Here is a 25160-nt window from a genome sequence, read left to right on the forward strand (position 1 = left end):
GTATTTGGCAATGATTATATAAGCTTGACACCACAAAACAGAGTTCCGCGTGACCTTTACCCAAAATATTCCTTTATGAGATTAAAAAGCTATTACTGCGCTGCACTAGAACTGAATATGTGATAACATCAAAATCATGGTCCCGAAGGTATATTTTGCATAATTTTATAATGTAGTGTCCGTCTCTAACCACAACCTTTCAATTGTACGCTTCAGTTGGCATCTCTGTCCCTGGTGTGTTTTCTGTGCTGTCCAAATTAAATATCGGGAATAAAACACTTTTTCCTGCTACAAATTAATTATCGTATATTGCATCCCAGACCCGGTCAAATTATTTATATCTTTATTGTACACAAATGCAATAACGATAATATCTGCTAAAGGAACATTTGAAGCGTATGTTGTTGAAAAGTTGATTCTAGATTAATTCACTATCATTTCAGTTCCGTCTGACCCATGATAACATCGCTATGACATTTCGGAATGCACTCTGGAACCACATATACTTAACAAGTCTGTTTGTACGATTTTGTTAAATATTCTGACGAAAAGTATTAAACTGCATATGTATTTAAGAAATAATTAGTATAAAAAATAAGTTCATATTAAAATAACCCGAGTTTGGAGTTCCTATGCGTCTGAATATATAACGAAGGCCGAAGGCTTTGATGATACATTTCTACGCATAAAAACGACAAAAGAGTTATTCTATACGGTGGCACAGAGGTGACATAGATGGTTTTCTTTATTTTAATACGTGCGCACGTAATAACTTGTTTTTTTTTATTTAACGTCGCACCGACACATAATAGAATATATGGCGACTTTCCAGCTGTAGTGGTGGAGGAAGACTCCAGGTGCCCCTCCGTGCATTATTTCATCACGAGCGGGCACCTAGGTAGAACCACCGACCTTCCGTAAGCCAGCTGGATGGCTTCCTCACATGAAGAATTCAACGCCCCGAGTGAGGCTCGAACCCACATCGATGAGGGGCAAGTGATTTGAAGTCAGAGACCTTAACCACTCGGCCACGGAGGCCCCTACGTAATAACAAATACGTGCGCATGTACTAGTACAAAAAACATCATCGCACATACTATAAAAAAAACATCTTCGTACGTATAAAGTAATACATGCGCACATACTAGTACAAAAAAAACCCATCATCGCACATACTATAAAAAACATCTTCGTACGTATAAAGTAATATGTGCGCGCGCAGCATAGTTCAAGGTCGGTTTGTTGTTAGATTTTGTTCTAGAAGTATGAAGGTATATAGGTCGTGTAAGAATGTACTATTTTTTTTTAGCTAATTAGAATTTTCCAGTGACTGACATGATAGTGTTACTCAACTTTTTGTATGTGCATATCGAGGGACATGTTCCACTAGTCTCGTTTACAAGATGAACCGACTTAGCGAAAACGACATAGTTTAAGCTATTATGTTGATTTCTTTGGGCTAAAAGAAAAATAACCCGTCGTCGCAATACAGATATCAATGTGCGAAAGCATTTTTATCCATGTGGAAACATCAGAGATTACGTTTGTTTAGGCAGGTCGAAGGTAACGACTTTACGTCATGGCCGGTACGTAGCAGGTTTAAAACTGCAATTTAATAAGGCATATCTATAGACAGATTTTTCTCCACATTTTGAACGCGAACGCAAACCCAGTCAGCGTCAAGGCTTAAAACTTTTAAAACAGCCTCCTTAACGGTCACTGACTTCAGATCGCTTGGGGGCGTAGAATTTTTCATGTGAGAAAGCCGTCTAGCTGGCTTTCGGGAGGTCGGTTGTTCTACACAGGAGCCCAACAATACCCGAAACGATGTCTGGAGGGGGTCTTGGGATCCTCCGCTACCATCAAAAGCTGGAAAAGCCACCAATATGACCTGAACTGCGTCGGTGTTACTCTAAACTGAATGATAAAAATATTTATTTTATTAAATTAATTAAGTATTAAATTCCACCCAATACCTACAATGTTATGAAAATGTAATGTTTAGTACAAGGAGAGATCTAAGAGTTCTCGTTAATACTAGAAGTAGGCATAGTTCAATCAAGAATCTTTTAATTCCATTTTCAGCTGTATATGCATTTTGCAAAAGGGGGTCATTTCTTTAGAGACCCGCATCATGTTTTTTTTTTTGATTTGCGTAACTTATTATAGCTATAAATAAAAATAAAAATTTGCAGAAATATCTTTTGTTTTATTTGGTTGATAGGTGAGGGAATGGTTTATTAGGAAAGGGGCGTTTGACATTACAGATCATACAATTGGTGAACTTGATTTAAGAACTTATTTGCAATGGGTATTCAACATAAATATTAAAGCAAAATATCCAGGTCAAAGGTTTTATTAACAAGAGGGTTTCCCTTTCTCGCAAAGTCATTTTGGATCGAAGTAAACATAAGAAGTAACCACAGAATTTCAAAACACATATACGAGTATGTTCATGTAAATAATTAAAAATCAAACCCATGGAATCATAATCATAAACAAGAGCACCGCAATGCGGAGCAATATAGATCCAAAGGTATGTGACCTTTGACCCCTAAATGTGACCTTGACTTGACTTTGAAGCGAGCTATCCGAAACATGCGCTCTGCACGTCGTCTCGATGTGGTGAATATTAGGTGCCAAGTTTCTTTAAAACCTTCAAGCAGTTCAAGAGTTACAGAGCGGACATGAAACAAAGCCATACGACATTTGACCCCTAAGTGTGACCTTGATCTTGTAGCGAGCCATCCGAAACATGCGCGATCTGCACGTCGTCTCCATGTGGTGAACGTTTGTGTCAAGTTTCTTCGAAATCCTTTAAGGTGTTCAAGAGTTACAGAGCGGAAATGAAATTGCTTTGATCCCAAAGTATGACCTTGACCTTGAAGCGAGTCATCCAAAACATGCGCTCTGCACGTTGTCTCGATGTGTTGAACATTTGTGCTAAGTTTCTTTAAAATCCTTCAAGCAGTTCAACAGTTAAAGAGCGGACACGAAATTGCTAACGGACGGACGAACAAACGGACACCGGCGTCATAACATAATACGTCCCTTCGGGCGTACAAGACGTTATGTACTAAATTTCAGAAACCAGAGTACACCAGAAAACCATTAAGGGACCAGCCATCCATAACCTCTAAAAAGAGATCATTTGGAACCATAGAAAGCAAGCATACTCCGATTGATTGCATTTTTGTTTCACTATCGGTAATCAAAAATGTACAACATTCCCCCTAGCATCCGCGTAATTGGAACTCTATTATACAGACATATAGAATGGACCCCGTGAACTCAAAGGATTAGAAAATATAACAACACTAAAACATTTTTGGTAAATATATACGTCACTAAGACAAACATAGAAACAAACTAATATTTCATTAATCTAATACAAAATGCCACATTCTCAACCTACGTACATCCCGAGAGATATACAATACAACTTATTAATGGACACATGCATCAACCGCTCAAAAGTTAGTTTATATTCTGCGCACGTTTCTTAATTAGATCTACAAGTTCATTACAAATAATCAGAGACCTTGGTGGAAACAGAATCCATTTACAGCATGTAAAATGGTTCCAACTTAGCAGATTTATGATTGTCCAAAAGTGTCAACAAAGGACCACTTTTTCCATTAAAAAGTTTGCAACATTTTGAAATATGTTTATGCAATTAGATATCTTCTATCCGGATTATTATGTCATAAAATGTAACAGCGTGATAAAGTACCATCTTTATTACATACGATCAAAATAACATGTATTACCAGCAAATCGATGTTTTTAAAATTGGGAAATAGATTTTAGTTTTGCGTGCTTTGTTTTGAGTTCAGATATTTAGTGGCCGATTATCACATACAAAACGATAAAGTACACTCTTTATTACATATCACTTTCTACCAAAATAAAATATATGAGTTGCAAGTCGAAGTTTTTAAATATCACATACAACGCGGTAAAGTACACCCTTAATTACATATACCAAAATAAAATATATGAGTTGCAAGTCGACATTTTTAAAATCTCACATACAACGCGATAAAGTACACGCTTTATTACATATAACTCTCTACCAAAAAATATATATGAGTTGCAAGTCGAGTTTTTTTTAATCTCACATACTTCGTGATAAAGTACACGCTTTGTTACATATCACTCTCTACCAAAAGAAAATATATGAGTTGCAAGTAGACATTTTCAAAATCTTATATACAACACGATAAAGTTCACACTTTATTACATATAGCTCTCTACCAAAATAAAATATATGATTTGCAAGTCGAAGTTTTTAAATATCATATACAACGCGGTAAAGTACACCCTTAATTACATATACAAAATAAAATATATGAGTTGCAAGTCGACATTTTCAAAATCTCATATACAACGCGATAAAGTACACACTTTATTACATATAACTCTCTACCAAAATAAAAATATATGAGTTGCAAGTCGATTTTTTTTAAATCTCACATACAACGCGATAATGTACACACATAGTTACATACGACTTTCTACCAAAATAAAATATGAGTTGCAAGTCGGCATTTTTAAATCTCTCATACAACGCGGTAAATGCACGCTTTATTACATATCACTCTCTATCAAAATAAAACATGTGAGTTGCAAGTCGAAGTTTTTAAATATTACATACAACGCGGTAAAGTACACCCTTAATAACATATACCAAAATAAAATATATGAGTTGAAGTAGACATTTTTTAACCTCACCTACAATGCGATAAAGTACACGCTTTATTACATATGATTCTCTACCTAAATACATTTGTAATATAATGTGGTCTTTGTTTTCAGTCTCAACTAAAAAGTGCTGTCACGCTTTATAACATGCCAATAACATCAATGATTTGCAACTGTAACTACAACGCGATAATACATATGACTCTATACCATGGTAACATAAATGAATTGCGAGCTCACCTAGATCTACATAGTATTACGTTAATAATATTTCATGTTCGGGAAGACAATTTACATAACACAATATATAACAGATACATATCCTAAATTTAAATCAACATTGTGATTCACACGGACAAGTTACATTGTAACACAATTTGATATTTTTTACATAAAATGCTTACGCTAACTTTCCTGTGTATATCTTAAGTTTGACGTAATCGCAAACAAGTAAAATGCTTGCTTGCTTGTTTTGGGTTTAACGCCGTTTTTCAACAGTATTTCAGTCATGTAACGGTGGGCAGTTAACCTAACCAGTTTTCCTGGATTCTGTACCAGTACAAACCTGTTCTCCGCAAGTAACTGCCAACTTCTCCACATGAATTATCAGAGATGGAGGACGAATGATTTCAGACAATGTCTTTTATCACGGAGAACATACGCCCCGCTCGGGGATCGAACTCACGATCCCGCGATCCGTAGACCAACGCTCTTCCTACTGAGCTAAGCGGGCGGGCTACAAGTAAAATGACATTTGCAATCAGTTATAGATACTAAAATGTAAGATACAAAATTTAACTAAACCGATGTTGACATGTTTTACAACGTGAAAAAGGACACGCTTTATTGCGTAATTATGACCCTACTAAAAAGCATCAACGTACGGTGACCCTAAAGTGACATATTACACACTTTTTTTCCAATTAGGTAATGTGAGACTTTTTTTATTTCGTTTAAACGAAATCATTATTTCGTTTAAACGAAATAACTTATTTCGTTTAAACGAAATCATTATTTCGTTTAAATGAAATCATTTCGTTTAAACGAAATCATTTCGTTTAAACGAGATAACTTATTTCGTTTAAACGAAATCATTTCGTTTAAACGAAATAATCATTTCGTTTAAACGAGATAACTTATTTCGTTTAAACGAAATCATTTCGTTTAAACGAAATAAAAAAAAGTCTCACATTACCTAATTGGAAAAAATATGTGTAACATGTCACTTTAGGGGCACCGTATCAACGAGTTGCAAATGGAAGATGTTTTTTTTTTCAAAAACACTGTCTATAACACGACAAAGTACTCTTTTTGTAACATTGCACTCTACTAAAATAGCATTTATATAAAATCATGACTTACATATTTTCTAAATAAAAATGCACGTGTATATGCATGATATCGGACCCTCTCTGTGGAAATGAGAAAACGGATCCTCTCTGTTCGCGCCAGACACTCTTTGTGGTACCAATGAACTCAAGTCAGACGCTCAGAAATCAATATTTCGTTGAAACACGGTTTGTGCATAAATCTATGAACCACGGAATGACCGTACTATATCCTTGCTTTTTTATCGTTACATTGTGGTATCGTTGACACAAGTAGAACGAAGATGTAATGTAGCGGAGGTTAGCTTTGAGAACATCGTGCGATGTTTATGAATACATCGACTCCTGAATATATTTTTTTAATAGCAGTGTATACACATTAGTGTGAAGCCGTTGATCAGTCTTATTGTAAATACACATATGTGGTTATTTAATCATATTCCTTAAAACGCTCTACTTTCGATCGTTAATGCACGGGTCCTCTCAGTCGCTCATTTCTACTGAATCTTGATTCTCTTTTTGTTAGTTGATTAGCGCCGACCGAGTCATGGCGATTCATTAATGGTGGAGACCCAAGTCCCTCGACTTATTCATCACGAGCGGGACTGGTAGACACGACTTCGTAAGAGCTTGAGTCTCAATGAAGAATTCAAGCCCGATAGTCGAACCACATCGATGAGGCAATGATTGAAGTCAGCGACTTACATCGCACGAGCCTTTGATTTTCACGCAGGGACCTTGGACAAATTATTTTTTCGGCACCGGCTTCATTAACTTATGTTAGAGTTATGAGATGGTGTTCGTAATTAAAAGCACCACAATAATTATGGGTTATTAGCTATGCACGGGTTTTGCATTGGAAATTGATTGCACGACGTTAGGAGCACAATATTCTTCCGCTAAAGAACGAGTGCATATTTACCGATGCAAAGATGGTAACCTTTTTATTACATACGCATGCAATGTAATGCAACTACTATAAATTTGTTCAATAGTCCGAATAAGATTAACAATACTGAACTAAATAAAAGAATTAATGCCACGACACTAATCGCATCCGATATGAAAGTCAGTGTATGGAAAAATATCGATGTTTCCGGTACAGACTTGTGTGCCCGGGCGGACGGGGTGATTGTGTCGCTGAATGCCCCCTTTTCAGACTAGCTATGCATGAATGGCCCCTCTTTGTATCAAATCAGATTATACAAATTCACGTTTTAAAGTTACTCGAGTATCACTAAGTAATAATTAAATTTAAAGCCATATTCAAGGAAGTAAAAACACCATGATTTATTTCTCTTAGAAAAAAAACATGTTGTTTTCGATAAGAATACCATCTCAAAATTATAGCATTGAAGTTGAGGGTGCCTGTGCCGATAGAAAATTTTGTCGGAGCCGAGGGTTCCCGTGCCCGGTGGTGCAGAGATCAAGATAGGGGATAAATGTAGGCACAAAAATGTGCAACCGACTGAGAAGCGGTCCCGTGCATTCACCGATATCGAAAGGTGTTTAAGAAATGTAGATAAACTAATATATAGCTACGTCATTCCGTGGTTCATATGTTTCATGTACAAAATGTGTTCAGGACAAAAATTCGATTTCCGAGCTCACTGACGTTGGAGTTCATTGTTTACCACAAAGAGTGTCCTGTGCGCGAACAGAGAGGGGTCCGTTTTCTCATTTTCCACAGAGTGGGATCCGATATGCATATACGCTGTGAAATGGATTTGTGTCCTTACAAACAACTTTGTGATTTACTCAGACAAGTTATTTTGTCACAATGACTTTTTTTTCTAAGTTAAATAAGAATATATAAAAGGCATACTTTAACTTCCCTGCATAATATTTAGTTTTACGAAATCGTAAACAAGTAAAATGACACTCGTCACACTGGCATTCAGTTATGAATACAGAATCTAACAAATCTGACCTTGACCTTGCCACTGTCTAATATTGAACGCTTATCAACATGCTTGCCGTAAGGATAACGTGCCAAAAGATAGCAGTTATTAGACACAGTTTGTCAATTGCCCTGGACACCATTTTCCAGGTCACAGGTCGACATTCGTTTTCAACTTTAACGTTCTCGTTGGCTATGTAGTTCAAACAAGCGACTGAATTCTCGTGTGGTACATCCTTTCCAATCTGGTAGTGCTCCTTGGTTTTTGTACTGCAGCAAACGTTGACAAAAGTCCTCAGTATTCTCGGTACAGGACAGCTTTTCTCGTGATGAAACACATTTAACGAGATTATGGTGAACAGGATGGTGAATGCGCTTCCAAGAAGTTGCAAACCAACATAAACACTAAAGGAGCCGACTTCGTCAGACGATTCTGGCATTGAACTGTTGACGGTGGTCAAGAAAACAGCAAGCGTGAGAAATATTGATATGGACAAAGTTACTCTTTCACCGCCTTCTGATGGAAGTAAAAATGAAACAATATTCAAAATAGAGATGCAAAGTACTGGTATAATAACGTTCATCACGTGATAAAGTGATTTACGTCGTAGTTCAAAAATGAAAAACACGTGATCCCAAGCATCGGTACCGTAAGGTCGTCTGGTTACTTTTACGTCACTTCCAATAAGATCCCATTCACCGCTTTCTGTGAAAAGCTTCATATCCGGTTTATTTTGTAAGCTTTTTAAAACAAGAACAGATGTCGGATGGCTCCATGAAAGGAAATCCAGTGCACACTTCTGTTTATCGAATGGAAAATTTGCGATAGAAATTTTACAGGCCACGGTATATATGTTGTACGGCCAGATGGTTACCATGCCATCACTTTTAACATTAGCTTTCCCACCACCTTGTCCTAACTCAGTGAGTTTATCATATGTGTCAGTTAACGCAACATCCGGTATCCATATATCTGTATTTTTCACACTTATTCTAGATACTCCTGGGTATTTCTTAGGATCCCATGTGAGAAAGGCATCTCTCCATTTTATTTCAAGGAATGCCTTAATAGAAATCGTTTGCCTTTTCTCGTCAATATTTTCTATAGACATCAAATTCATATCAAGTGTAACATTGACCGGAATCGATTTGTTTTCTTGAGGCATAACATTTGGATTATAGTCCGAAAACAAATCCTTGTGCAGGTTTACTTCCGGCCAGTTCAAACTTCTCGTCTGCACGCAACAATGGATACATGTTACTGTAAGAAAGACATAAGCACTAACTTTTCCCATAGCCGTTTCGCTGTTTTTCTTTCAAGTTCGTTATTAATGTATTACGCGAGATAAATTTACAGTAGTGACTATATGATATCAGAGCAGTATCTGACTTCTACGGCTAGAATAAGCTTGTTATAACCTCCAGTATGTGATAAGCAAGCGTCCGATTGGCCTGCATTTATTTGGTCAAATCACGTGATTGGAGTACTCTATGGAGTACATTAAAGAACGTAAAAGTTTCGAAACAATGAATCCTTCCCCGCAGAAATACACTTTTTAAAATAAAGATAAATGTTCTAACTGAAAATGAAAAGGCTATGCCACGTGTTAACCATAGCGGAATTATTAATGAAATAAGCATAATTCTAGCACGTTATTAGACTAGTGGAATGAAAAGGAAAGAAATTCTCATGGGTTGAATTCAGAAGATCCCAGTTGGATAAGGACAAATAGATTTCGCAGATTCTATAACATTGCAATAAATTATTCAGCGTTCTGGGGGCGGGCAGCTCAATATTCTTGCTGCTAAAAGAATTACATCACTTCAGATATCTTTATGATTAACAAAAACTATCTAGGGAAAGCTTAACCTCTGTAGATATTAGTTCAAAGTTTGTTGTGTTTTGTGTAATAGGCTCATTACTAATAAACCTATTCTGTTCTATAGGTTTGTTCTTTGTATGAAAAAAATATATCATTCATACAATATATTCATTCCTTTGCTTTGTTTCAGAAGAATTTTTTATGAAGCCGCGAAATAGAATGATTAATGACGGAAGCCTACCACGACGTAATAACGATTGTTTCAAAGGGAATACACAATATATTTTGAAGTTAATTGGAGACAAGTAAAACAATGCATTCGAGGGAAATATGAAGGCATTTATATAAACAGTGTATTCCTGAGAGGTTGATATGAACAATGTTCACCTCGAGATATAGGAATATCGGCCGAGGTCGACACTTACGGTGCACGTGAAGTTTCTTTATATCTTATTTTAAAATTTGTAAACTTATAACAAAATTTAACTTCGTAAAAAAACACGAAAACGTTTTACATGTCACTTTACGGGCACTGAATATAGTTCCCATTTCGAGGGGTGAACATTTTTCATATCACCCTCTCGTGAATGCAATTTTTATTTTATTATACCGAAAACATATAAAGGTCAAAACAGTTACTGAAAAATCAACACAATGAGTTAAATAATGTATTGAAATAATCATTATAAGTAGATAATTAACATCCAATAAAGACAATAGGAGCCTTTACAAGAATGCACTCCGAAATTGTGGCGAATTTTCTGTAAGACTTTTTCCAAGCAATATGACGGGTTTAGCCAAGACTCTCCTATATACATGGACTTTTTTCAGCGTTGCGTCAATGCCGAAACCGACAGCAGTATCATTCGAGAAACGGCGAGAAACGTTTTAGCCTGCTAAATTTCTAAAATAGACTGGTCCATCTTTTAATTTGGACAATACTATTAATTATGTGAAGGGGTGTTTACTGAAAATTTAGTGACTGAATAGCGAACAGTGCAGACCATGATCAGCCTGCACGGATGTGCAGGCTGATCTTGGTTTGCACTGGTCGCAAAGGCATAATCACTTGCCGCCAGCAGGTCAAGGAAACAAACAAGTGTGTTTTGTGCATTCATTTTTTAGTTAGACCATTACATTTCCGTTGCTCAGAGTTTCGATTCAAAATTTGATAAAATGATGTTTTTGAAATGTATTGGCACAACTTTAGTCATTAAGATAACCTACAGGGTTCATACATATATAGATACTAGAAATATACAATATATTAGCGCCTCGTCAAAAGTGATCTCTGCTGTCTTCTAATTAATACGAAAGTACTATACCACCAAACGGGATATGTGAAAAATAATATCACATGCGCAGAAAACCAAATTAGCGCTGTTGCACATGATATATGAAAGTACGGATCATATCACATGCGCAGAAAAGAAAATAATGATTTGTATTATGTATGATAAATGAATATTTCCGCATTGGAATACAGATGAAAAGCTGAAGCCCTGTTCCTGAAATAGACCTTTGTCAACGCCTTTCAATTTTACGTATAGATATATAGGTTACGGTATTCGTTTCCATGGTAACATAAATTCAATTCAATAAATCACTATTTGAACAATTTTAGAGCATAGTTTAGTATATAAGTACCAAAGTATCAAGGGAAACAGAAAAATAGGTATTACAACTAAAACTACCTAATTTGCATTTGAAAATGGCAGTAATTAGTAACTATTTACCCAACTATATTATCTACCATCATCCATGTTCTTATATTTTGCATAACATTTCAATGATAACTACATAAAAGCTGCAAAATATTGAACATTATTTCGGCAAATAATGGCTGTTAAGTGAAAAAAATGCTCAGAATTACGAACTTTTAAGGTAAAAGCTATTAATTTTGCGCGGTAACAGACACGTTACGTCATGACACCGATGATATCATTTAAGGCAACAGTGTTTTAGCGTTAGAAAAATATCTAAACATGTTAATTCCGCCCTTCAGGTACCCGTGACGTAGGTTACTATAGTTCTTACTATAATCGATGCACTTATTTCCGGCCAACTTTAAAGAATACATTAAAAGCTTCCATTGTCTGTCTGACTATCAATATTGACGTAATCACAGGCCAATTGAAAGTCAACTTTTCACATGACGTAAATCATGACAAGCGCCCCGTGTGTTGCAGGCTTTCTCTTTAATTTTCATCATATAATGACTAGGTGTTGTAAATTTGTGGGACAATAAATTGAGTAAAATACTTGACAATAAACAGTTAGAATAGGAGGCAAAAATGCAATGGCAAGCGTCATTACAAATATGATACTGACTGTTATGTTTTTACATTGTTGGGTGCAAACACGATGTTTGAATATACCTGAAGTAAACCTTCACAAGGATTTGTTTTTGGGCTATAATCCAAATGTTATTCCTCAAGAAAATAAATCTGTGCCAGTCAACGTTACACTCGATATGTATTTGATGTCTATTGACAACATTGATGAGAAAGCACAAACTATTACGATCAAGGCTTATCTGGAAATGAAATGGAAAGATGCCTTTCTCACATGGGATCCTGTAAAATACCCAGGAATAACTAGAATAAGTGTTAAAATTGCTGATATATGGATTCCGGACGTTGTATTGACTGACACTTCTGATCAACTGACTGATTTAGGACAAGGTGATGGAAAAGCTGATGTGAAAAGTGATGGCTTGGTAACCGTCTGGCTTTACAAGTTATATACAGTTACATGCAAAATTTCGATCGCAAAGTTTCCTTTCGATAAACAGAAATGTGAATTTGCGTTCGCTTCCTGGAGCCTTACGACATCTGTTCTTGTTTTAAACAGCTCACAAAAGAAACCGGATATGAGGGATTTTACAGAAAGTGGTGAGTGGTATCTAACCGGAAGTGAAGTAAAAAGCATAAGGAGAAGCTACGGTACTGATTACTTTGACACTGTTCAGTTAGTTCTGAAACTACAACGTAAGTCTCTGTATCACATCATGAACATTATTTTTCCGGTTCTGTTTACCGTTATTTTGAATATTGTTTCATTTTTGCTTCCGTCATCAAGCGGTGAGAGGGTTACTTTGTCCATATCAGTATTTCTCATTCTTGCTGTTTTCTTGACAACTATTAACAGTTCGATGCCAGAATCCTCTGATGAAGTCGCCTTTTTAAGTGTTTACGTAAGTCTGCAACTTCTTGGAAGCGCCCTCACAATCATATTCACAATCATCTCTTTACATCTCTTTCATCGCGAGACAAGCTGTCATATCCGTATACCGGCGGTCTTAAAGGCTTTTGTCAAAGCTGGTTGCGTTAAGGCAAAATCAAACGAACATTACCAGATGCCGAATGACAATTCTAAAGATTGTTTGGACAGTTCATCCCAAGAACGCATCAAAGTCAGTGATGAAGGTCGGCCTGTGACGTGGAAAATGGTGTCAATAACAGTTGATAAATTGTGTCTTATATCGGCAATCTGTTGGCACATTGTTCTAACAACAAGTCTAATGATCAGCTTTCATAGTTAGACATTGTCCTGTTCGTGAGCTTTTCTTATACAATTATTCTTATAACTGAATATCAGCACTTCTATATATCACTGTTAAAATATTGATGCTTTTAACTACGTATAATATAAAGAATTATGTAATATTTACTTGATGGTGAAACCATACTAATTGGTCCGGAAACAGGTAAACTGCGTTCGTATAAACAAAGACAAATATTTGTTACTTTTAAAGTAATAATTGTATTCGATGCATTGTTTCTGCTTCATAGTTGATCAATGCGACGACACAATTTTATAAACAAAAACAAATATTTGTTAAGTACCATTAGGCTATGCACAGATGAGCTTACGCTGAAAACTATGTTTGCTAATTTCTCCCAACTTCGGCGAGATTTCTGGTATTTGCGGGTCGTCGCCTTTTCAATTTGTCTCGGGCGACAAGGCGAAAAGGCGATATTTTTAACGAGCCGCTGACAGCGCGTTAAAAATCTCGCTATTTCCTCTGTTCGCGTTGTGGTTTTCGCTCGTCATGTTTTCAATCTCGCCTTTCTCCCTGGCACCTGTAACAAAGTGGAAAGAGGACTATGGCATGTCAAACGTTGCTAAATTATATATGTATGTTGTTATTATTGTATCTTTGTTATTGTTATTCAGTGTCGTGTCATTCATATTCTAAAATTTGCTATTGTTATTGTATATGTCTTTATTCTTATTGTATGTTCGATATTCTTATGGTAAAAGTCATTATTGTTATTCTTTATTTCGTTATTGTTATAATTGTATCTTTGATATTGTTATTCAATGTCGTGATATACCGATGAGATGTATTTTTTTCAAGTAGTTCATGTTTATGTATTCATTTTTTGGATAACAATCATTTTAATGAAAAAAGTGCTTGTTTTCTTAATACAGGGTTATCAGCTATTTCTTTGCTTTGCTAGTTTACACTAGATTAAACACTTCTTCTTGGATTGGATATCATCTTGAAAAAATCGATTTCAGGAATTTTATTTGGGACAGTATTATATGAGCCACGCCATGAGAAAACCAACATAGTGCGTTTTCGACCAGCATAGATCCAGTAAAATATACTTAGGAGTTTCTAGAATTAGTGTTAAAAATACTGATATATGGATTCCGGATGTTGTATTGACTGACACGTCTGATAAACTGACTGAGTTAGGACAAGGTGATGTAAAAGCTGATGTGAAAAGTGATGGCTTGGTAACCATCTGGCTTTACAAGTTATATATAAAACCAACATAATGCGTTTGCGACCAGCATTCGCGCAGTCTGGTCAGGATCCATGCTGTTAGCTAATGGTTTCGGTCATTGCAATAGGCTTTGAAAGCGAACAGCATGGATCCATCCTGACCAGACTGCGCGAATGCTGGTCGCAAACGCATTATGTTGGTTTTTTCATGGCGCGGCTCATATGTAGATTTCGAAATTTTCAGACAAAACTGACACATATTTTCATTGAAGGAAACTGCAGACTTTGTGTATTAAATAGTCTTTTGTGACTGTAGAAGTTTATTGACTGATAAAGTATATAGGTCTTTGTTGTTTTGAACGTGAGTGAAAGATTAAAATAGATTTCTTAAACTAGACTTATTCTTGTTTGTTTATTAATATGTGTCCTTTTGCCATACACTAGTAATCCAAGTAATGTGGTATTACTAAACTTATTATGGTCATTGGCATTGTTAATACTTTGGTTTTGTCCAGGAAGTGGAATTAAATGGAAATTTTGCTATTTCTCGAATGAATTAAGTGGTTCCTGTCATATTGAACATTTAACCCCAAAAGCCGAATGCAAAGTGAATTGAACATTAAAAAAAAAAAAAAAAAAAAAATATATATATATATATATATATATATATATATATATGTAAAGTTGCCTATAGAACCCAAGTGCCAAAACATAGTTTGGATGAGCTATAATTTTGGTCGTCTTTTATGATATTGCCTAAGTAAGCTCGCGATAAACTGAAATGTTGAAAAAACAGATTTAACACAGTAGATATTTACATGTAATCATTCTTTATTAAATCCAAACACTTCAAGACTTGCTGTTTCATAATTCAGTTAGTAACGGACCAGCATCAGTATAACTGTTAAAATATGTAGTATGATCGTTATATATTTAACTTGTTGGAATTTATTGACTGACAACACAATAACAATGATCTTAAAAGTGTGAAGCTACATCATATAGTAGTTGTAACTATTTTTAAAATATTCATCCTCAATTTTAAAGCTCTGACACTCTGATAAATACTTTGCCAAGAATATCAAGGGAAATCACTACAATGTATTTTGCAAAAGTTTGAAGAGTAAAGACCCTTGAATAACTTCGGAATCAACATGTAACGCCATGACAAGTCATTCTGTTCAGATGTGCAATGGCAATTTGCATAACAAGTTTTCTTTTGTTCAATATTGTCACAACACTATAAATATGTACATCAGAAAATCAAGCTCGCAAAGGACTTTCACCGCTGAATAAATACACCTGCTTATCGATCATATGCCAGAAGTATTCGTAAAGCGAACTATGATGTATATTTTTGGTAAACTCGAATTTATAATAAGTATTATTTCCTTAGCGGAGTTTGCACAATATATATACCTCATGAAAATGCAAACACTTTCATTTATTACAGAATCTAGCCTAGCTGTTTCATGTTTTTCCCGATTACTGTCTCTCGAAGGCCTTTCCTCACAATGAAATTATCTAAACAGTTGATATTTGAAGACCTATTGAACACTCATAAACTGTGAGAGGAGAAACACTCTTAATTCGGCAATTAAGTTTAGAAACTAAAGAAACTAAAGAAATAAAATGTAATAAACAGGTCCTTTCTTACAAGTTTCATTCCACTTTTACTTGCCACTTACATAGTGAGAATAAGCTTCTGTTTATGCTAAAGTTCACCATATGACATTTGATTATGGCGAGTTGAATTTATGATATAACGGACGGATCGAATAAAAGCTATGTCTAATTATCTGATGCTACATTTATGGCTATAACAGACAATAAATTGGATATAAAACTAAACACATGTATGTTCTATGCAATGGTATTCTAGCATATAATTATGAGACTGTATAATTCCAGTGAGGTATTTCTTGTATTGGCAGCAAGCAACAATTTCGCTGCTTTTGATACAGCCACCCGGTACTGTACATCTACTAACTCCTACGCATGACTTAAAGACTAACCTTGTAACCAATCAGTAAGGGTTTCCTTTTGACATTAGAATTGGTATTAGTAAGTTGTCTATAGCACCCAGCAAGTCGTTCAAAGGAGTTAGTAAGTCGTCCGTAGGACTCAGCAAGTCGTTTTAAGGAGTTAGTAAGTCGTCCGTTGGACTCAGCAAGTCGTTCAAAGGAGTTAGTAAGTCGTCCGTAGGACTGAGTTCTTTTTTCTTGTGGCCAAGAAATACTGATATATAGATTGAGATACTATTTCAAGGTCACGAGATGACTAACTCTTAATTACGAGATGGTATTTCATTCCTCGAATGGGGACCGCTTTAGCATCTCGTGATCACGAGTCATCTCAGAGCTTTCGTATGCCGGACATTTGCGACATTGTATTTAACTATCAGTTGCTATGTCTGATATTAGATATATCTGCACACATTCTGGCTCTGTGTACCTTACGGACAATGAAATTCGACTAAAATTGGGGCCTCCGTGGCCGATTGATTAAGGTCGCTGACTTACAATCACTTGCCCCGATGACACCGATGTTGGTACAAGGCCCACTCAGGGTGTTACATTCTGCATGTGAGGAAGCCGTTCAGCTGGCTTACGGAAGGTCGTTGGGTTTACCCAGGTGCCCGCTCGTGATGATATAATGCACAGAGGGGCACCTGGGGTCTTCCTCCGCCAACAAATTTTGATCCGGAAAGTCGTCATATGACCTATACTTGTGTCGGTGCAAGACATATAAGATATAAGATACAATCGAAATTCGGCATTTCGAATCCCAAAGAATCGAGCGTTTTACTTCGAGATATCCGAAATTCGACATAAAATGATATTTTGTGTGCGTTTTTTTTTCCTAAGGACGGGACTTGAAAATGTTTTCGAGATAGTCGGAATTTGGAGATAAGCGAGTTTGATATATTGACTTTCAACTGTACATTGATATCATCTTCATCGTGGACAAAATGACACTGTGCATATGCAAAAACAGTAACAGTACATGTACCATGCTTTCCCAAACCACAGACTGACACATTCAAAACGAGAATAATTTCATTTACAAGATGGTGTTAGGGAATGAGGTGGGAACTGGTATCAGGAATGTTGTAAGAATTAAAAAACAAGTGCCATATACGTTTCAGTAGTAGCGCTACCTGGGGTCATCCTGGCTCATCATTGGCATGTACAACAGAAAGTTATTTGCAAAAAGAAGAACTTTATGCTTTCAGATAGGAAGTTTTGATGTACTGGAGAAGAAAAAGAAGAAAAAGAAAGAGAAGAAGAAGAAAAGGAAGAAGAAGTAGTAGAAGAAGATGAAAAAGACAAAGGTAAGAAGAAAAAGAAGACAAGAAAGAAGAAGAAGAAGAAAAGAAGAAAAAGAAGAAGAGGAGCGCCAAGGATATGTCACGGAAGATATTTATCTAGTAGTATCACTTATGACTATTTGTTCTGAAGGACAGAGTAGAAAACTGGCTATCCAAGCATAGTTAGCAGCCATGTCATTAATGAGTTGTGAATAAGCTGTGTATCACATGAATGTTTATTTCTGCGAAATGAAGGTAGTCAAAAAGTTAAACATGATGTGGCTGAAGGAATTAGCAATTAACTAAAGTCAAATCAAGGAGAGATTGTGTGGTAGTTTGAGGGATTTCTTAAAGACGAAGGAAACTAAAGCAGTTGTATAATCGGGTGGTAGATTCTATATGTTATAGCTAAATCTGATCAATGGACAGTTGGAAGAACAAGGGGGAGCTCATCAGTTTGAAGGAGACTTGGCCTGGGAGAAGAACAGGATTGGAGCTCTTCAGTTTGGCGGAGACCTTGCCTGGGAGAAGAACAGAACTGGAGCTTTTCAATTTGGAGGAGACTTTGCCTGGGAAAGGAACAGGATAGGAGCTCTTCAGTTTGGAGGATATTTTGCCCGGGAAAGGAACAGGATCGGAGCTCTTCAGTTTGGAGCAGATTTTGCCTGGTAAAGGAACTGATTCGGAACTCTCCAGTTTGGAAGAGACTTTGCCTGGGAGAAGAACAGGATTGGAGCTCTTCAATTTGGAGGAGGCTTTGCCTTGGAAAGGAACAGGATAGGAGCTCTTCAGTTTGGAGGAGACTTTGCCTGGGAAAGGAACAGGATCGGAGCTCTTCAGTTTGGAGGAGATTTTGCCTGGTAAAGGAACTGGATCTGAGCTCTTCAGTTTGGAAGAGACTTTGCCTGGAAAGGAGCAGGATCGGAGCTCTTCAGTTTGGAGAAGTATTTACCTGGGAGTAGAACAGGACTGGAGCCCTTCAGTATGGATGAGACTTTGCCGGGGAAAGGAACAGGATCGGAGCTCTTCTGTTTGGAGGAGACTTTGCCTTGGAGAAGAACAGAGCTGGAGCTCTTCAGTTTTGAAGAGACCTTGCCTGTTTGGAGGAGACCTTGCCTGGGAGAGGAGAAGAACAGGACTGGAGCTTTTCAGTTTGGAGGAGACTTTGCCTGGGAAAGGAACAGGACAGGAGCTCTTCAGTTTGGAGGAGATTTTGCCCGGGAAAGGAACAGGATCGGAGCTCTTCAGTTTGGATGAGATTTTGCCTGGTAAAGGAACTGATTCGGAGCTCTCCAGTTTGGAAGAGAATTTGCCTGGGAGAAGAACAGGTTTGGAGCTCTTCAACTTGGAGGAGGCTTTGCCTTGGAAAGGAACAGGATCGGAGCTCTTCAGTTTGGAGGAGATTTTGCCTTGTAAAGGAACTGGATCTGAGCTCTTCAGTTTGGAAGAGACTATGCTTGGAAAGGAGCAGGATCGGAGCTCTTCAGTTTGGAGAAGACTTTGCCTGGGAGAAGAACAGGCCTGGAGCTCTTCAGTATGGATGAGACTTTGCCGGGGAAAGGAACAGGATCGGAGCTCTTCAGTTTGGAGGAGGCTTTGCCTTGGAGAAGAACAGGGCTGGAGCTTTTCAGTTTGGAGAAGCCTTTGCCTGGAAAAGGAACAGGATCGGAGTCTTCAGTTTGGAGGAGACTTTGCCTTGGAAAGGAACAGGATCGGAGCTCTTCAGTTTGGAGGAGACCTTGCCTGGGAGAACAACAGGACTGGAGTTCTTCAGTTTGGAGGAGATTTTGCCTAGGATTTAAATAAATGGCCGAGTGTGAAGAGTATTATCATCTGTTTTGGAGATCACAGGAAATAATATATTTTTTGGAGTATCAGTTTCTACAAAGCTTTGTTTAAAACGCCCCTTTTAACTGATTAAAACAAACTCTTCTTTAACGATAAAAAACTACATTGTACATGTGTTAAATATGTACACAATTACGGTTTGAAAATTTATTTTGTATGATGATTAAAACGTCTAGGACAAAATCAAAATCAAATACATTTGTAATCAATAATCAAAGCAGATGGTAATTAAAAATCCTAAAAAATTGATTTGAAAACTATATAAAGAACCAAATTATAACATTAAAATGCAATAGAATGAAAATGAAAAGAAGAGATTTTGATTTGAAAGATCAACTGATTATATCGAAAAGGCTAAATTAAGCAAACTGTCGAAAGATTCTTTTGGTGTGTGTGTGGGAGGGGGTGGGGGCATAAAATGTTAAATAAGAGGAAAAGTTAGATTACTGCATCGAACTTCGAACGGAAGAAACTTTTTGGGAAAAATAATTACACGTAAGAATGATTATATTAACAACAATTGTCCAAATAAAAGAAATCATTTGAAATAATCATACAGAAATAAGATAGAACTGAAAATTTTGAAAATGAAATATAACCAAAAATCACATAACCAGAATAAAATACATTAGTCTAAGAATTAAAACGTAAGCAGTAAAAATGCGAAAAATCAAATTTGGGTTAATCCGAAACACGGTGATTAAAATTATCATACGAATTACAGTGGAACGAAAATTTAGAGAATAATCCAATACTTATACCAAAATTTGTTATATTATTTATCTTAAAACACTTTTTCCAAATAAAAGATCTAATCATACCGAAATACGGTAGAACTGAACATTTTGAAAATGAAATAAAACCAAAAATTCTAATTATCAGATCGAAATTCTTTACAACGAAAACATAAACAGTAAAAAAAATAGAAAAAAAAGTCTAATGCCATTAAAAGTTTGTTAATTCGAAAACCAGTAGAATGAAAAATAAAACAACACACAAACAAACAAAAAAAAAATGATAAAAAAAAATAAAAAAAGAGAGAAAATAAAAATGGATAATATACGAAAAACAAAATCAACATGGCAAAATATCGAACGTTTGTTGTGGCTCGACTGATATATAAACCCACTCTTCCAAATTATCAGACTTGCGGGTAAAGGCGTCAAAAACCTTGCACTTTGCCTGTTCTCGTAGATATTGCACAAAAGTACTCACAATAGGCTCCGGTATTAAGTTGACAGGCGCACTCAGGTCTACACTGTTGACTGAAATGGCCGGCAATGACACAGAAGCGACGGAGGAGGAAGAACTGTCAGACATGGTTAGTTCGCTGCCTTTTTGTGACCGAGCCTCGCTGAAAATTTTAAGAAAACAAGAAGTCTCGTTATTACATTAGAAGAGTGTAGAAATACAAATTCAGCCTACGGTGAAAACGTTGACAACAAAAATACAATTATTCACTTTATTATATACATTTGTACCTATATAAATTTCGTAAAAAACGGCTTGTAATGAACAGACAGGAAAAGTCCGTATTGAACCTTTTGTATTGTACGCTGTCAGACTACTTTCCTTAATATGCGTGACCTTCTATGAATGGCACACATAAAAAAAGTCCACTTAGTTACATTTTAATATCGAAAAACATTGAAAAATTCGTTCAGTAACAAAATAAAAAACAAGTCGCTCACCTGAGTCACACATAATCACAGAGTAAACACGTTTTACCTAGTGATTTCGTTGAGACAAATATTCTGAAAAAATTTCAATTAAGATTGGACCAGAAAACATGGCCACTTGAGTGTAAACAAGCTTATTTTTTGATTTGACCTGGTGACCTAGTTTTTGACCCTACTTGACTCAGATAAAAATTCCTACGATATTTTATGCACACAAACATTCTGACCAAGTTTCATGCACATCAGATGAACAAGAGTGTTAACAAGCTTTTCCTTTGATTTGATCAGGTGACTTAGTTTTTGGCCTCATATGACCCAGTTTCAAACTTAACCTAGAAATCATCAGGATAAAAATTCTGACCGAGTTTTATGAAGATGGGGCCATAAATGCGGGCCTCAAGAGTGTTAACAAGCTTTTCTTTTTATTTGATCGGTGTTCACAAGCAAAATTAGCAAATTTTGGCCCTTTAAGGGGCCATAACTCTGGAACCCATGATGGGATCTGGCCAGTTTTCGAAAGGAACCGAGATATTATGCCAATACAAGTCGTTTGCAAGTTTGATTGAAATTGATTGCAAAATGTGGTCTCTATCATGTTCACAAGAAACTGTGAACGGACGACACACTGACGACGAACGAAGGACAAAATGCGAGCACAAAAGCTCACCCTGTCACTACGTGACAGGTGAGCTAACAAAAAGGTAGAGATATATATTAATAAAAGGGTCATTATAACAGTAGCTAGATATGGGACAACTTGGCGCTTGCGGGCCTCGTGAGATCCGATCTGGCAAAAATCCACTCGAGCCGAAAACAGCATCCCAGATCGAGCTACTGTTATAATAATCCTATTTTATCATTGACAAATACAGTCGAGAATAAAATAATACGGTAATTCAGTTCCTCATTACAAAATATAATAGAATGAATATTAAAATAATTAATAAAATAATACGCTTGGTCTATATAATATAATATATCATTGCGAAATTAAAATTAAGTAGAATGAAACATTATAGTATAGAAAATAACGTGGTGAATCCAATAATTATACCAATATAGAACGGAATGTAAACATTAACAATAAATAAACCAAGTTATAGAAAATAAATATATATAGATATGGTAAAACTGAAAAATCAAAAATATGGACAAACGACAGAACGGAAACCGAAACAGTAAAATAATAAAAAAAAATCTAATGGTTGATCCAATTTACATCGTACAGCAAAATGAAAACAGATTGGTATAAAATGATCATAGCAAAATACAGAATGAGTACGGCACGATTATTATATATATAAATACCTACCATTTTGGATGATCGCATTCGCGGGAAACGGCATCATGCGTATCATAAACCTTGCAGTTGGCCTCTTCTCGTAGATATCGCACAAAAGAGCTCACAATAGCGTTGCACTGGCAGCGTGATGGACAGGAAGTTGCCTCGTTTTCAGATATGTTATTTTTATCAGCGTTTTCAGTTTTGGCATTTTTGTAAGGCGCATTCCCATCTGAAGAAGTCGGCAATGACACAGAAGAGACAAAGGATGCAGCACTATAAGTGATGTTTAAATCATTGCCTCTTTCTGTGCCAGACAAGCTGTTGGAAAGCAAATGCATATTTTCATGTGACCGTGTCTCACTGTCCTCTTCCGGTGACAGTTTCAAGCGTTTAATGTCTTCCACCGAATACTCCCCTTGAACCTCACGTTTTACCCCCATGATATGACCCCCATGCACATGATATTTCTTCTGTTGTTTGGGCGTAGGCGTGTTACTTCCATTTTCATCAAGCTTTCGTTTCTCGCCACGCTCCTGGTCAAAGATGGCTGTGTTATTGTTATTATTAGGACCAGAAATATTGAATATGAATTAAGATATATAACAACTCTACATATTCTTCATAAGTAAGCCCTTCTTGATTCTGAATAGGTGACAAATGAATGTCTGAAAAGTCAGATCTCTGAATACTTACCTTTTTGTTCTAATTTGAAAAATAAAGGGATTGTTTTCTTAATACATAACACACTATCCTGCTTTCGTAATCGGTCATGTAGAAGTTTCAAATAATCGATAAAATAAATAAATAAGGACAAAAATACCATTATATTACATAGACTGTATTCGATTCGAACTTCGGGCGTATAAGTCGTATAAGTTACGTAATGATATTGTAATTTTGGCTGAACTGAATGTGGTGTTCAAATGGTTCTAAGTCTGTGATGTTTTAATTGAAAGAAAAGACACTTTTAGACATTGCTACTAAGATATGAAATACAATCATAGTATAATTGATCATTTATTTTTATATGTTTATACATCCGTTTTATAACTGAAGTGGCCGATTATCAAATTTGAGTAATGTTTGTTCAATGAATTAAGAAAAGAAACTTTAGCAAGTGACCACATAATTTTAGATAAAAACATTTACAGTTTTTTAAAAAAAAAAAGAACTTATTAATACTTGAAGGAACTGTTCATATTTCTCTTATTGATTACAAAAAAGTGGATAATTTGTGTGAAAGCTAAGCCAGTAAAGGACTAGCCCTGAAAGCGTTGGGTCATGGGTTCGTGCCCAGGCTGATTGCACATTTCTTTCATCCTGTGATATTGCGGCATTCCATAGAAATCTAGACTAAGAAAAAATTGAGAATTGAAAAAATATATTTTGTTCCGGAAAGAATGCATACCAGTTGAAATAAGTTGATCATCAGATTTCAAAAGTGTTACAGGTATTTCCGGTTTAGAGAAAGTGAAGGTAACATGGGGTGTTAAAACTTTCGGTGGAGATGGTACAAGAGAACACTCGGAACCTTCATCATCCGCTTCTTAACCGTCGTCGTAGTCACTGAAAATTTAGAAAAGACGTACATGTATTTACAGATTTGAAAATAGATGGAACATAAGAAATAGTATAAATAATAGAACGCAAGTCAGGGGCGGATACAGGATTTGGTGTTAGAGGGGACGTAAAATATTATAGTGTGTGGGGGGGGGGGGGGGGGGGGGGGGGGGGGGGGGGGGGGGGGTTCGGTGGCATGCATCCCCGGACAAATTTGGAAAACAGTGGATCCATCTGGTGCAGTCTGGGCGTTCTGAGGTACTTGGACATATTTTGTGACAAAATCAACACAAATAAAATGGTATTTCTTGTCAAGTTTTATGAATTGTCAAGGATATAATTATCTCGGAATTTCTTAGCCCGATTAATGAGGATTTTTTTGGGAGGGTTTACCTAGGACTTTTAACATAAAAGTAAAGAGCTTCATAGGAGCTCGTGCGGATTTTAAATGTGCGAGCATAGCAAGCGAGAAAGAATGCATATTTTTCACTCAGATCAAACGAAAAATTACCTATGTTATATAGGGAAAAATACGGTGGCACAGAGGTGACATAGATGTTTTTTATTTTAATACGTGCGCACGTAATAACTAATACGTGCGCTCGTACGAGTACAAAAAACATCATCGCACATACTATAAAAAACATCATTGTACGTATAAAGTAATACGTGCGCACGTACTAGTACAAAAAACAGCATCGCACATACTATAAAAAAACATCTTCGTACGTATAAAGTAATACGTGCGCACGTACTAGTAGAAAAAACATCATCGCACATACTATAAAAAAACATCTTCGTACGTATAAAGTAATACGTGCGCACGTACTAGTATAAAAACATTGTCCTACGTATAAAGTAATACGTGCGCACGTATTAGTTTATGCGTAGGTAGATGTTTTTTATAAACTAGTACGTGCGCACGTATTACTTTTACGTGCGCACGTATTACTTCATACGTACAAAGATGTTTTTAATAGTATGT

At 36.2% G+C, this 25160-nt stretch overlaps 1 protein-coding gene across 1 annotated transcript; it reads right to left on the bottom strand.

The window, feature by feature from the left end:
- Positions 1–20725: 20725 nt before the first annotated feature.
- On the bottom strand, positions 20726–24153 carry LOC128547541 (uncharacterized). The gene is made up of 3 exons (XM_053520523.1): positions 24022–24153; positions 22643–23184; positions 20726–21005 (listed from the first exon to the last, which is right to left on the bottom strand). Exons 2-3 carry the CDS (start codon positions 23053–23055, stop codon positions 20726–20728), a joined length of 693 nt encoding a protein of 230 aa, XP_053376498.1. The 5' UTR covers positions 23056–23184; positions 24022–24153.
- Positions 24154–25160: the final 1007 nt, after the last annotated feature.

The sequence above is a fragment of the Mercenaria mercenaria genome, chromosome 12, assembly GCF_021730395.1.
Source record: "Mercenaria mercenaria strain notata chromosome 12, MADL_Memer_1, whole genome shotgun sequence".
NCBI classification, from domain to species: Eukaryota; Metazoa; Mollusca; class Bivalvia; order Venerida; family Veneridae; genus Mercenaria; species Mercenaria mercenaria.

Coding starts and splice junctions, on each gene's coding strand:
- LOC128547541 (XM_053520523.1), bottom strand. CDS start 23,055: ATGGGGGTAAAACGTGAGGTTCAAGGGGAGTATTCGGTGGAAGACATT. Junction 21,006..22,642: donor GAATGCGATCATCCAAAATG/GTAGGTATTTAT, acceptor TAAAATTTTCAG/CGAGGCTCGGTCACAAAAAG.